The sequence below is a fragment of the Crotalus tigris genome, unplaced genomic scaffold (assembly GCF_016545835.1).
Source record: "Crotalus tigris isolate CLP2741 ecotype Arizona unplaced genomic scaffold, ASM1654583v1 scf7180000017551.9496454, whole genome shotgun sequence".
Lineage (NCBI taxonomy): Eukaryota > Metazoa > Chordata > Lepidosauria > Squamata > Viperidae > Crotalus > Crotalus tigris.
The window spans coordinates 2237643-2251636 of NW_024096469.1; the positions used below are offsets into that span (position 1 = coordinate 2237643).

General features: G+C 39.4%; 1 protein-coding gene across 8 annotated transcripts in view; it reads right to left on the reverse strand.

Annotated features, from left to right (window-relative positions):
- GABRB2 (gamma-aminobutyric acid type A receptor subunit beta2) overlaps nucleotides 1-13994 on the reverse strand; it is a 126497-nt gene that overhangs the window by 14016 nt on the left and 98487 nt on the right. For 5 of the 8 annotated variants that reach the window (XM_039343615.1, XM_039343591.1, XM_039343643.1 and 2 more), the window contains one exon: nucleotides 6169-6279. The exons of 2 other annotated variants lie outside the window; for them this stretch is intronic. In XM_039343615.1, the coding sequence (XP_039199549.1) occupies nucleotides 6169-6279 (111 nt within the window). Of the gene's footprint in view, nucleotides 1-3716; nucleotides 4283-6168; nucleotides 6280-13994 lie in introns of those variants that run through there. One more of the 8 variants, XM_039343650.1, reaches the window with a different exon arrangement.

Genomic DNA, 13994 nt, shown 5'->3' on the forward strand with positions numbered 1-13994 from the left:
TAAGAAACAAATGCCATTTGGTTTTAGACTGAGTTGAATGTGTATTATTCTGGTGCTGTATGAGAGAACCAATGAAATGCAGTTCAACACAATGCAAGTATTGGACTAGAACTGCATAATATCATGGTTTATTTCCACCCTAAGCTAGGCAAAGTACTGAATTATTGGGGATAATTGATATTTGTTAGTCTAACCTACCTCATATTTTTTATGAGGAAAAGTTTGAGGAAGGTATGCTGTGTACATTCTCTTAAGTTGCCACTGGTAAGATAGACCAGAAACAATCTACTGTTTCTATCAATTGAAATAATAGCTAAATAACAGATTGCCAAAGGGGAAAAATATTAATAAGGCTTTTGTGTATAATGCTCTGTGAAGTTTGCTCCTTTTCCTGCATTAAAGTTCTCAATTGTTGAGAAGTTTCTCTTCTTTAAAATGCTCAGAATAAGCAGTTGCCATTGAAATCTCAGGAGGAAAAAGCATTTCCTTAATGGGTTTCCCCCTTTCTACACTTCCTAATCCAAAGGAATTTTGGACAAAAAAGAAGAAGAAAAATAGTCTTCAGACTCTGTCAGTTTGTCTGAAAGCAGGATAAGTCTTCACAACCAGAATAAGATGAGGCTAAATTTGGTTTAGCAGAAGCAAACAAAAGAAAAACTTGAATTGGAAAGTGGGCTGAATTCAACTGCAGAGGGAACCCTCCCCATTTTTCATAATATAGCATAACATTATTGGAAAGACAATTTCACAGCAGCTCAGAATTCGGCTGACTATTCCATTCTTAAATCCAGTTGCTTCCTGAAAAAGCACCTTTGGGATAACCATGACCTGGATGACTGAGAATCTCCATCGACAGTTAGCTATGCACTTTGGGATGTACACCCTTCGAATGGTGTAGGAGTATGAATGGACTTCCAGACAACATTACAGACTACAGGAACAGGGCAGAAAACATCCTGCAGTCAGAAGGCTCCACATACATTTGCACTACTCAGGTGACCCTGAGGACACAGAAGAAACCTCCAAATAGCCCCAACAACTCTCTTGCTGTCTGCAAGGAATATAAATCCTTCTATTCCCCACCATCTGGTCAGAGTTGAAGAAGCTTCTTGGATAAGAAGCGAAATGCCTTCAAAGAAAAACAAGAAAGTCCAATTGCCTCCTAAAAAAGCACTTTGGGACAACCATGACCTGGATGACTGAGACATTTCATTCTTAACCACCCTGCCCTCCCTTCCTAGAACAACAACAACAACAACAACAACAACTTTCAAATTACTAACTGGTGTGGTACCTGATGCAGTACAACAGCATCTAGTTGAAAACAATCTCTTTCCACCTGAGCAGAAAGGAAACCGCCCCAATAGCAGAGGAACAAAAGATCAACTCCTAATAGACAAAATGATCTTGGAAAACTTCAAGAAAAGGAAGACCAACCTGAATGTGGCATGGATTGACTACAAAAAGGCATTTGACTCTCTGCCACATGACTGGATAATCACGTGCCTAGAAATAACAGGAGTAAGTAGAAACATCAGAAAATTTGTGCAAAGATCGATGGCACAATGGAAGACACAGTTGCAGATCAATGGTGAGAGACTGGGAGAGGTTAATATCAAGAGAGGAATATTTCAAGAAGATTCATTGTCACCATTACTATTTGTTATTGCACTGTTTCCTCTGTCAACAATACTGAATAACTCAGGACATGGCTATCAAACATCAAAACATCTGCCAGACTATCCCACCTCCTTTATATGGATGATCTGAAGCTGTATGGAAAAACATCATCTGAAATAGAATCGCTGCTCAACACTGTCCGTATATATAGCCAAGATATTGTAATGGAGTTTGGCTTGGACAAATGTGCCACACTTAATATCAAACAAGGAAAAATAGTGAAAACTGAAGGAATCAAGATGCCCCACGAAAATAACATTAAGAGTCTGGATGAGGAAGAATACTACAAATACTTGGGTATCCTTCAAGCTGACAACATCAAGCACACTGAAGTCAAGAAAAAGATTAGAGGTGAATACATCCAGAGAGTGAAGAAGATCTTAAAATCCAAACTCAATGGAGGAAATACCATAAAGGCAATCAACACTTGGGCAATCCCAGTCATTAGGTACACAGCTGGAATAGTGGACTGGACTCAAGCAGAACTAAAATCAATGGATAGGCAGACCAGAAAAATAATGACAATGAATCACGCCCTTCATCCACGCAGTGACATTGATAGACTTTATCTACCAAGGCAAATAGGTGGGCGTGGAATGCTACAAGTACATCAGATGGTTGAAGAAGAAAAAATGGCTTTGGAAGAATATCTGAAGAATAATGATGAAGATGCACTGAAATTAGTATATCAGGAAGGCTTACTGACTACTGGAGAGACCAAACTGGCCTACAAGAAAGACCAAATGAAGAACAGATAGAGGCATGGGAAGACAAAGCACTACATGGCCAATACATAAAAAAATAGCTGGGAAAGCAGATAATAACAAGACCTGGCAATAGCTAAAAGCAGGAAAATTGAAGAAAGAGATAGAGGGACTAATTCTGGCTGCACAAGACCAAGCCTTAAGGACAAATGCATATAAAGTCAAAATTGAGAAGACAGCAACAGACAGTAAGTGCCGTCTATGCAAAGAAGCTGAAGAAACAGTGGACCACCTGGTAAGCTGTTGCAAGAATATTGCACAGACTGACTACAAACAGCCGCATGACAAAGTAGTAACAATGGTGCTTTGGAAGATCTGCAAAAAATATAATTTGCCTGTAAGCAAAAATTGGTGGGATCATAAAATAGAGAAAGTCATAGAAAATGATAAAATGAAACTGCTCTGGGACTTCAGAATTCAAACAGACAAGCACCTGCAACATAACACCCCAGATTTAACAATTGTCAATAAGAAAGACAAAAAAGTCTGGATAGTGGACGTGGCAGTGCCTGGAGACAGCAGAATAGACGAGAAAGAACTGGAGAAGACAACAAAATACAAAGACCTACAAATAGAAATAGAAAAACTGTGACAAAAGCAAGCAAGGGTAGTACCAATAGTAATAGGCTCCTTGGGTGCAATCCCAAAACAACTGGAGCACCACTTGAACACCATTGGCATTGATAAATTCGCTATTAGTCAATTGCAAAAGGCGGCCTTACTAGGAACTGCTTCCATCCTGCGACGATATCTGTAATACCATTAAACATCCACATCTGCCTATCCCAGGTCCTGGGTAAGGACTCGATAGGTAGACAAAATGCCAAATCCAGTCTGAACATCTGGCTGACTGTGCGATGATCATCATAATAATAATAAAGTTGGAAGGGACATTGGAGGTCATCAAGTCCAACCCCCTGCTCAGGCAGGTAACCCTATACCATTTCAGAGAAATGGCTGTCCAGTCTCTTCTTAAAAACTTCCAGTGTTGGAGCATTCACCACTTCTGGAGGCAGGTTGTTCCACTGGTTAATTGTTCTAACTGTCAGGAAGTTTCTCCTTAGTTCTAGGTTGCTTCTCTCCTTGATTAGTTTCCATCCGTTGCTTCTTTTTCTGCCTTCAGGCACTTTGGAAAATAGCTTGACTCCCTCTTCTTTGTGGCAACCCCTGAGATATTGGAACACTGCTATCATGTCCCCCCCCTCATCCTTCTCTTCATTAAACTAGACATACCCAATTCCATCAACCTTTCCTTATATGTTTTAACCTCCAGTCCCCTAATCATCTTTGTTGCTCTTCTCTGTAGGCTTTCTAGAGTCTCAATATCTTTTTTACATCGTGGTGACCAAAACTGGATCCTCTAAAAATGAAGAGAACTGGACCAAATTTGGCACATAGGAAAAACAAGATCAAGCTTTAAAATGGGCCTACTCTGGTTGAGGACTATCAGCCTTGTGAAGTAGTCCAAACAATAAACACGCCCAGAAGAATTAGCTCTACTTTTATTGTAAGGTTACATTAAAATAATTTTGCAAGTACAATTCTCCCTCATTGCCTTTATAGCCGAGGGAGAAAGGAAAGTCCTTTCTGTGTTGTTTGCCATTCCTGTTGTGGGCTAAGCTGTTGTTTATCTGACCATGGCCCTGATGGAGATCTTCCCTTTGTCTTCCAAGGTCATTTTCACAAACTGTTACATTGGATGTGGAATTTTTTTTAAAAACAAATATATTCCCCACTGCATCCCTAAGGTAGAGGCTGTTGGGAAGTGACTCAGAATACTGCAGATTTCTCCATTTGAAGTCCCATGCCTTCTTTCTTGCTGGTCACATAATCCTGGCCTGTTCTTAAGAAATGGGAAAGAATTCCATGATTCTTTTTATGAAAGATGTTCAGCATGCTTTCCTTATTTTATTTATTTATACACATCTTTATATTCTAAACATACACAGTAAAACAAGATTAAACATATTATTTGGCCTCCTATCTAAAAGTAATCCTTCCCAGGTACTATAGTTTTTAATTATTTTGCACCCCTTGTTCCAAAGGTTTGGAAAAGTCAGTCTTACTGCTTTCTAAAATGATTACAGGAACATGGCTGTCCTAATGTTAGTTGAGAGAGCAGGCTATTCCAAGTAATTTTCATCCATACCTCTATTCTGAGTGGCCATCTGTCTTTTTTTATAAAGAGGAGTCCCCTAATTTGAATTCCAATTAAATGTAATATTTAAGCTCATGAGAAAATAAGGAAAGAACAAAATACTTGAATTTGCCCATCAATAGAATACCTAAATAGCACACTTAGCAGAACAATAGTCTGTGGTCATACTCTCTATAACACGGGTGTCAAACTCGATCATGTCACGTGAAGTATCATGATTTATCATGACGTTTTTTGCCTTTAAGGAGCTGGGGTGGGCGTGGCCTGTGCGTGATGCATCTGGCCCACAGGCCGCCAGTTTAACACCCCTGCTGTATAATGAGTTACACTGTATACTTATTTCACTCAGAGATTGTTTGTTTTTACGTCAGCACAAATGTTATGGGAATCTTTGCATCCTGCCTTTTCTTTCTATTTCTTATAGAGTTACCCAAAATCATGACTTCTTACTCTACTTTCTCTAAATCTGTTGGTGAATCTATTTGTTTCCCAATGCATTCACAAAATCAAAATGGGCAGTTTTTATTATATCTAAAATAATTGTAAAATGATTTAGATAAAATGCCTTTATCTCTAAACTATGTAGCAGGTCATAGATAAAAGAGATGGGAGTTATAAATGAGTCTGGCTCACAAGTGAACAGATTTAAAACTGTTTCAGGTAACAAATTAAACAATGTTTGCTTTCGTATGATGAAATTTTGCAAGTCCTATGTATATCTGATAATCAAATCTAGTAGAAGAAATGGATACTATCTGCCACAGATTTCTATATTGTTTTCATCTATTATTGCTTAATAAATTCTTTCATTAGCATACATGTATTGTTTTTTTCCTAGTCTATTACATTTTTGATCATTATGATTGTAAATATGATAGTAGCAAGATTATGGCAGATTTACTAAATTATTTAGAGCAATATTAAGGAAAAATTGTTGGTGCTCCCAAAACAGAAAATGAGGTGAATTTGTGCATGTCTCAGAGGCCCCAAAGAAACTATCCATGAAAAAAAGCAAAGCTAAGACATTATTGTTATAGAATTATACACCCTATATGGAGAATGAAGAGAAAAAAGTTCACTAAAGAAAGCAGAGTTAAATGTAATCTGAAGCAAAGCAAATCTAAGATGGGAGGTATAAGAATATGAATTAAGATTCCATGAACATTTTAAATATAAATACATTAAAAGTGTAAAAAAAAGTCCAACAACAATAAGAATGGGTGAAAAAAGCTAAAATTCAGTATGGTGGGAAATAGGTTATACTAAACAATTACTTTAAAAACACACATACATAAACACACACAAACAATATGACTTAAATTTAAGACAAACATAAATACACCTCTAAAAGGGACTTTTCAATCATCTATACTTGATGACAAAAAAAGAGTTTAAATGAAGACATTTTTCCTGAAAGGCTGAAATAAGATCATTCTGACTCTATTCTACAACCTTAGTTAACTCTTCTGTAATTATTAAACAAAAGAAGGATATAGTTGAACAGAAAAACATAAGATGTCTTGGACAGTTAATACAATCAAATGGATCAAAAACTGGCTATCTAACCGTTTTAAGAGGGTAATCGTAAGTGGCAGTCCATCTAGTTGGGGAGAGAGTTCCAGTGGGATCCAGGGATCGCAATTCGGTCCCATTTTGTTTTATATCTTTATAAAAGATCTGGAAGACAAAGTAGAGAATACGCTAAATAAATTTTTTAGATTTGACTACTTAGGGAATGGTGAGCAAAACTAGAACTAACATAGTAGTGTAAATCATTTAATTCTAAATGTCTCTGAAATTGGATGATAGATTTTACATTCCAGTATTTCTAAACATAGAGACAGAAGAAATTAACAGAACATGAGAAACTTAACAGAAGGAAAAAGAAGGCGACTTTGCTACATAGATCTGTATCCTCCATCAAATATCTATATACTAATAGTACAGATCACATGACAAAATAGAAGAGGCTACACAATCTCACATGAAGCCTGATTACAGGTACTAAATATATAAAGAACTTGGGAAAAATGAAAACAAAGAACAGGAGAGTCAAGTGCAGGAGATTCAAAGCCAAACGTGGAGGAATAAGTTCCATTAAAGCCAATGGTAAAACATGCTGAAATATTGAAGTGGCAATTCTTAACATTAAAAAACCCTCTGGCAAATACTCAATATAATAGTCTTCAGACTATGTTTCCAAGTTATTTCTGTGCAGGGTTAGCGAAGAAAATGGCACACTTGGAACAAAACAAAATGAAAATTCATAAAAAAAACATGGAAGGAGATTTTCCGCATGAACACACTGAAAATTCAAAGTGTAAATTATAATTTAATTCAGGAGATCAATGCATGCATTTTTTTGGGTAAATTTATTTTGTTTTCAGAACTGAATTAAGAGGAGAGTTTTAATGGAAACAAACACAAAAACTGCATATTATTACACTGAAATTGTACAACATATAAGAGCAGAATGTGAGGTAAAATAAACTCTGCTGTACTTGCCATCTTTTATTATGTTATATTATTGATTTTATAGTAATTTGTTTAATTGTTGTGAGACATCCAGAATTATTTTAACTTTATTTGGTATTATTGGACTGTTTCCCAGTATTTTCCTTTTCTCGATATAGTTCTTTTAATATCAACAGATTTGATATCACTAATTTAAAAAGAGAATTTCTTTTTAGAAATCCATCATTTGTGCAAGACTCCAAGATTACTTTGCTATTCTTACATTTTAGGACTAAAAATAAAGTTTGTTAAATTGTGTGATTCTTCTCCTTAAATGTCATGAATTAACAAATGTTCCCTTTGTGCAAGGCAATGCTTAATATGATATTCTGAATGCTGCTTCAGTGTGCTACTGTATATACTAAAATAAACCCCTATTATAGCTATGCCAAACTTTGGATTTTAAGAGTCTAGGAGTACTCATATAATATCTGTTGGGAACAATCAAAGCAGTTATATCTTTCTCCAGGAAATAAGCTGTTTTTGGTGTTCTTGGGGTTCTCTGAGCTTCGTTGTTTGTTTGCGGACATCTCATTACCCAGCTAGGTAATAGTACTGTGACGGGGGGGGGTTGGTGGAGGGAGAAAACAGTACTCTAATTAAGGAACTGTCAAGGAGAAAATTACACCCCTCCATAAAAATAGGCAGCAAACTTCACAATCACTTGCAATGATGATTCTATCTAGTTGGGTAATGAAATGTCCCCAAGCAAACAACCAAGCTTAGAGAATACCAAGAATTTCACAATTCAACTCTGAGCTACAGATATTGCCTTCTATTGAAAAACCTGCTAGTTTTAGGCGTTCCTGATAGGTGCTACATGTATGCCCATGCACACTGCAAAACACTTTTCCCCCTGTAAAACTGAAGTACTACATAGCCCTTGTACTAATCTTCAACCACTAGGCTACTTCGATTTATTAGATCTTTGTTTATCTCATACATCTTAGCAGACACTTCAGTAACACATATGCTATTTTTAATGGTTTTCCTTTCATTCAAATGGTAGCATTCACCCAACTGTCCAATTGAAAGAAAATAAAACAAAGGAAACTGTATTCTATACAGAGCACCACCATTTTGATAGAATGGAGACCAGCTCTTGAGATTAAGTTTGAAAATAACTTTCCTTTGATAAAAGTCTGTTGCAATTATCATATAGTGCTGATATTCTCAGTGTTTGCACATTCAGCTGAAAATTCTGGTTTGGATGTTTAAACTTGGGGTATTGTAGATACCAGATTTGGCCAATGTATGAATACCAAGTCAATTAGGTTGCTTTAGAACACTTTTGTGGCTCACTGAGGTGAGATTGGGGGCAGTAATGGAATGACTAAAAATTAGGGCTGTGCATGAACTGTGTATTAACAAGAAGAAAAGATAAAGGCTTGGAAACAGCTGTGGGTTGTGTTTGTGATTTAAAAATTGTGGAAGTGGATGTATATGGACTCTTAATAAATATAGTTTCCACAAAAAGATTAAAAGACTCTTTTACTATGGAAATAGAAGACTTTTACCCACAGCTTGACTATGAGCTGATATTGGAAAAAATATTGGAAATGACAGAGGAGATGAAGTCATGGAGAAAAACTAAAGACCATCTTGTAGAATCACAAGCTGAGCCTCAAATGTTAAAAGACCAATCTACAGGCCAAGAAGAAGCTTATATGCAACAGTATACACAATTTGAGATGGAAGAACTCACTGATCAATTGAACTTTAGAAAAATTCTGGACCCAAAATCCCAGATTGAGACTTTAAATGACTACTCTATAAATCAACTAACTACTACAGAGGAGGATATTTCACAAGTCTATGTACAAACGGTGGAGAACTTTGAAGATCAAAAAATGACTATAAGTGAAGTACTCCCACTGCTAAAATTAACAGGAATTGATAGCCAGACACGATTGATTGAAAGTTATGACAACCTGGATAATCAACCTGAAATTATAATATAGAATAAAATGGACTATATTGCTTAAATGATACTGGAAGAAGGGGAAGAGAATTTTGATCAGAGCGATTTGTTGATAAACATTAGTACTCAAATACTGAGATTTGACGACATAGATGCGACATTATGGAAACCAGCTTGGTATAGAAAAAAAGCCAGAGTTAAATTTAAAAGTGTGATTGAAAATCTTAATTACTGGATCAAAAGGGCTTTAGAGATTTGGACTGATTTGACAATCTAATTGAATAAATGAAAGCAGTAAGATAATAATTGGTGTAATAATATGTTTGTCTTAGATACGATAGTTAATTTGGTTGAGATTTAAATTTTACTTAACAGGTTGAAATGATTCTTTTTTTGTTTTTTTACTCTGTTTATATAGAAAACTATTTTGTAATAGCAGAAGAATTAGAGAGATCTACGATAAGATAAGAAAGGGTATTAATTAATGATGTATTAAATCAGTGTTTCTCAACCTTGACAATTTTAAGGCATGTGGACTTCAACTCCCAGAATTCCACAGCCAGCAATGCTGGCTGTGGAATTCTGGGAGTTGAAGTCCACATGCCTTAAAATTGTCAAGGTTGAGAAACACTGTATTAAATTAAGATATGGAATATATGTGAAAATATTAGAATGTTATTCTTGGAATATTATGTGTGTTGTAGAAGGGATACCCAAAGTTTTATTAATATGTTTGTTTAAGATTAATTGAAATATGTTAATTGAAATTAGTGGAGCTTAAAAGCAGGAGTGATTTATATAGATGTAATAGTAGGGATGATTCTGCGGATTGATTGAATTTTAAGAAGAAATAGATTAAACTAAATTTGTTATATCATGTGAGGGAAATAGAGGGGGGAATTTTTAAGATATTAATTTTAGTTATATATATATGACTTGTTTTGCTATGATTGATTACCCTTTCACCATGGTGTTTTCCTGAGCACCTTGATGTAAAAATTAAGAAGACCAATAAAATGTGTATATAAAAAAAAATTAGGGCTGTGCATGAACTGGAAATGCATCAGATCTCATGTGAGATCAGAACTGTTCTTCTCGTCTGTGTGATACTAAATCCCCCAAAATGCTGCTTTTTAAGAATCTCAGTAAATCACTACAGAAGAAGATTTTTGAAGATATTTGCAAATCAAAATATTTACCATAGATCACTATCTGTAAAACATCCCTAGAACACATATTTACTTATCAAGTAAAATGTCTGGATCTACCTTTGTGAAATTTGACATGATTTCTTGCCATAGAATAAATATATAACATTATTTTTTATAGACATTGCCCATCAAGAGAGAACAGCAATTAACATATTCTACCCCCCAAAAAAATAGAATTTACTTTAGAGATGTAAAGCTTACATCAACAGGCATTTTGTACTTTGGATTACAAAGGAGGAAGTCAGAAATTAAATATTAATTTATATTAATTTTAGATTAATTAATTAATTAATTTTTCTTTTACTTTTTCTAAACATTTATAAATAATAATATAGTGGAGATTTTAGAATTAAACTCAAGCTTCCTTCCTTCCTTCCTTCCTTCCTTCCTTCCTTCCTTCCTTCCTTCCTTCCTTCCTTCCTTCCTTCCTTCCTTTAATTTATGTAGTCTCCCATCTTGCAAAAGCAATTCTGCACAACACATAACAATGAGATAAAACAACAATATAAAAGTTAGATATGCAAAAATCCATATCTTCAAATATTTATAAAAATATAGCAAATAAATCATATATAAAAATTATAAAAAATCAAATATACAAATTCTAGGTGATGTGAAGGGATAACAATGGCCACCTCAACAACAGAGGCATCTCAGTCTCCAGTGCCATGGCAGTCCCAGGCCTGATAACATAACCCACGGGTCGGCAACCCGCGGCTCCGGAGCCGCATGCGGCTCTTTGAGCCATCTCCTGCGGCTCCGGAGCCTCCTCCTCCCCCTCCCCCTCCCCCCTTCTTCCTCCTGCTGCCCCCCCCCAGGCTTCAGTCCCCGGCTGGGGCAGCAGGGACATCACTTCCTGGGTCGACGAGCCGGCCACCTGTCTGCCCATGCCAGGCGGAAGTCCCGGCTGGGGTGGCGGCGGCGGCATCTCTCCCTGGGCCGTCCCCGGGCCACTGAACCGGCTATGTGTCTTTCCAGGCCGGGCCAGGCAGCAGTCCAGGCTGGGGCGGTGGCAGGAGGGTATTGCTTCCTGAGCCGTCCCCGGACAGCTGAGCTGGTCACGCATCTCCTTGGTCTGGGCTGAGCAGCAGTCCCAGCTGGGGGGGGCGGCGGCGGGGGCATTGCTCCCTGGGCCGTCCCCAGGTCGCCAAGCCGGCCAAACATCTCCCCACGCCAGGCTGGGGACATTCCTTCCTGGGCCATCCCTGGGCCACCAAGCCGACCACGTGTCTGCCTGGGCCGGGCGGCAGTCCTGGCTGGGGCGGCGGCAGGGGCATCGCTCCCTGGGCCATCCCCAGGCCGCTGAGTTGGCTACGCGTCTCCCAGGCCAGGCTGGGTGGCAGGGGGACATTGCTTCCTGTGCCGTCCCTGGGCAACTCACCCGGCCAAATGTCTCCCCGGGCTGGGCAGGCTGCAGCAGGGGGGGCATCACTTCCTGGGCCATCCCCGGGCCTCCCCTCCCTGCCCCTTTGGCGCTGTCTGCCTTTCTTTCTCTCTCTCTCTCCTCATCTGGAGAGGGGGGGCAGAGGAAAGAGAGAGAGGGTGACTTGTTCGGGCAAAGAACCAGTGGGGGACAAGGCGAGCTAAGTCAAAAGACACGGAACTTTCGTGCTAGCTTCTCCCGAATCCTTGTTATACCTGCCACAAACTTAGCTCATCCGCCCTCACTCTCTCCTCTCCTCTCTCTGTGGACGAGGCTGCTTGCTTCAAATGGTTTGCTACCGAGGCGGGTAAGTCTCGATCGCAGTAGTTTGTTGCTGTTGTTTTGCGCACATGTGGCGCTGGCTGGGAACAGAGCCAAGCAAGCTCTGTGGTTGGAAGTCCCTGCAACTTAGGAGCCAGGACCCCCTCTCAGTCCCAAATCCCAAGCAGGATTCACCACTTTGGGATTGGAAGTGAGCTGCGAGGAGATGGTCTGTCTCTTTTCCTCCCTTGCTCCCTTCCGCGCTGGCTACTGAGGCTCCCTGCTGGGTGCAGTCGGCCTGAAGCGGAGGAGGGGGAGAGGCCTTTCAAAGCGTGACATTGCAATGGATGGGACAGCCTTTCAGGAGGGTGCGGATGAACTGTAGCTCTCCAGATATTGCTAACATACAGCGTTTGCTGTCCCTGCAGCAGAATTGATGAGAGGTGCTGGCATTTCTCTTGGTCAGAATGTGGTGAATCCACATTGCCCATCTCTAAAGGAGGAAGTTAAATGTTTTGGTAGGTGAACTGGTTCTGTTAGTAAAGGGGGGGAGGTGAAGAGAAAAAGAGAGGGAGAGAGAGAGGAAAGAGGGAGGAAAGAAAGAGAAAGAGGAAGCAAGAGAAAGGGAGAGGAAAGAGAGGGAGAAGGGAGAGAAAGGAAAGAAAGAGAAAGAGGGAGAAAGAGAGGAAAGAGAAAGGGAGAAAAAAGAGGAAAGAGAACGGGAGGTAGACGAAAGAAAGGGAGAGAAGAAAGAGGGAGAGAAAAGAGGAAGGGAGAGGGGGAGAGAAAGGAAAGAGAAAGGAAAGAAAGGAAAGAGGAAAGGGAGAAAGGAAAGGAAGAGAAAGAGGAAGAAAGAGAAAAGAGAAAGGGAGATGAAAGAAAGGGAGAGGGGGAGAGAGGAAAGAAATAGAAAGAGGGAGAAAGGGAGGAAAGGGAGAAAGAGGAAAGAAAGGAAAGAGAGAAAGGAAAGAGGAGAGAAAGGGAGAGGGGAGAGAGGAAAGAAAGAAAAGAGGAAAGAGAAAGGGAGAAAGAGGAAAGGAAAGAAAGAGGAGAGAGGAGAGAAAGGAAGAAAGGATAGAAAGGGAGAAAGAGGAAGGAAAGGAACGAAAGAAAGGGAGAGGGAGAGGAAAGGGGAGAGAGGAAAGAGAGGAAAGAGGGAGAAAGAGGAGAGAAAGGGAGAAGAAAGAGGAAAGGGAGAGACGAAAGAGGGAGGGGAAAGAGAAAGAGGGAGGGAGGAGAGAGAGGAAAGAAAGGAAAGAGGAAAGAAAGAAAGCGAGAAAGAGAAAAGAGAAAGGGAGATGAAAGAAAGGGAGAGGGGGGAGAGAGGAAAGAAATAGAAAGGGAGAAAGGAAAGAAAGGAAGAAAAGAGAAAGGGAAAGGAGAGGGGGAGAGAGAGGAAAGAGAGGAAAAGAAAGAGGGAGAAAGAGAAAAGAGAAAGGGAGATGAAAGAAGGTGAGGGAGAGGGGGAGAGAGAGGAAAGAAATAGAAAGAGGGAGACAGGAAAGAAAGGGAGAAAGGAAAAGAAGGAAGAGAAAAGAAAGGGAGAGGAAAGAAAGAGGGAGGGGAGAGAGGAAAGAAAGAGGGAGAAAGAGAAAGGGAGATGAAAGAAAGTGAGAGGAGAGAGGAAAGAAATAGAAAGAGGGAGAAAGAGAGAGGAAAGAGGAAGAAAAGAGGAAAGAGGGACGAAGAAAAGAGAAAGGGAGATGAAATAAGGGGAGGGAGAGGGAGAGAGGAAAGAAATAGAAAGGGAGAAAGAGGGAGAAAGGAAAAAAAGAGTGAGAGAGAGAGGAAAGAAAGGAAAGAGGAAAGAAAGGGAGAAAGAGGAAAGGAAAGAGGAGAGGGAGAAAGGGAGGAAGGAAAGAGAAAGGGAGAGGGAGAGGAAAGGAGGAGAGAGTAAATAGAAAGAGGAAAGAGGGAGAAAGAGGAAAGAGAAAGGGAGAAGAAAGAGGAAAGAGAAAGGGAGGGAGAGGAAAGAAAGGGAGAGAAGAAAGAAAGAGAGAAAGGGGGGGAAGTGCAAGTGCCTCTCTCTCTCTCTCTCTCTCTCTCACACACACACACACAC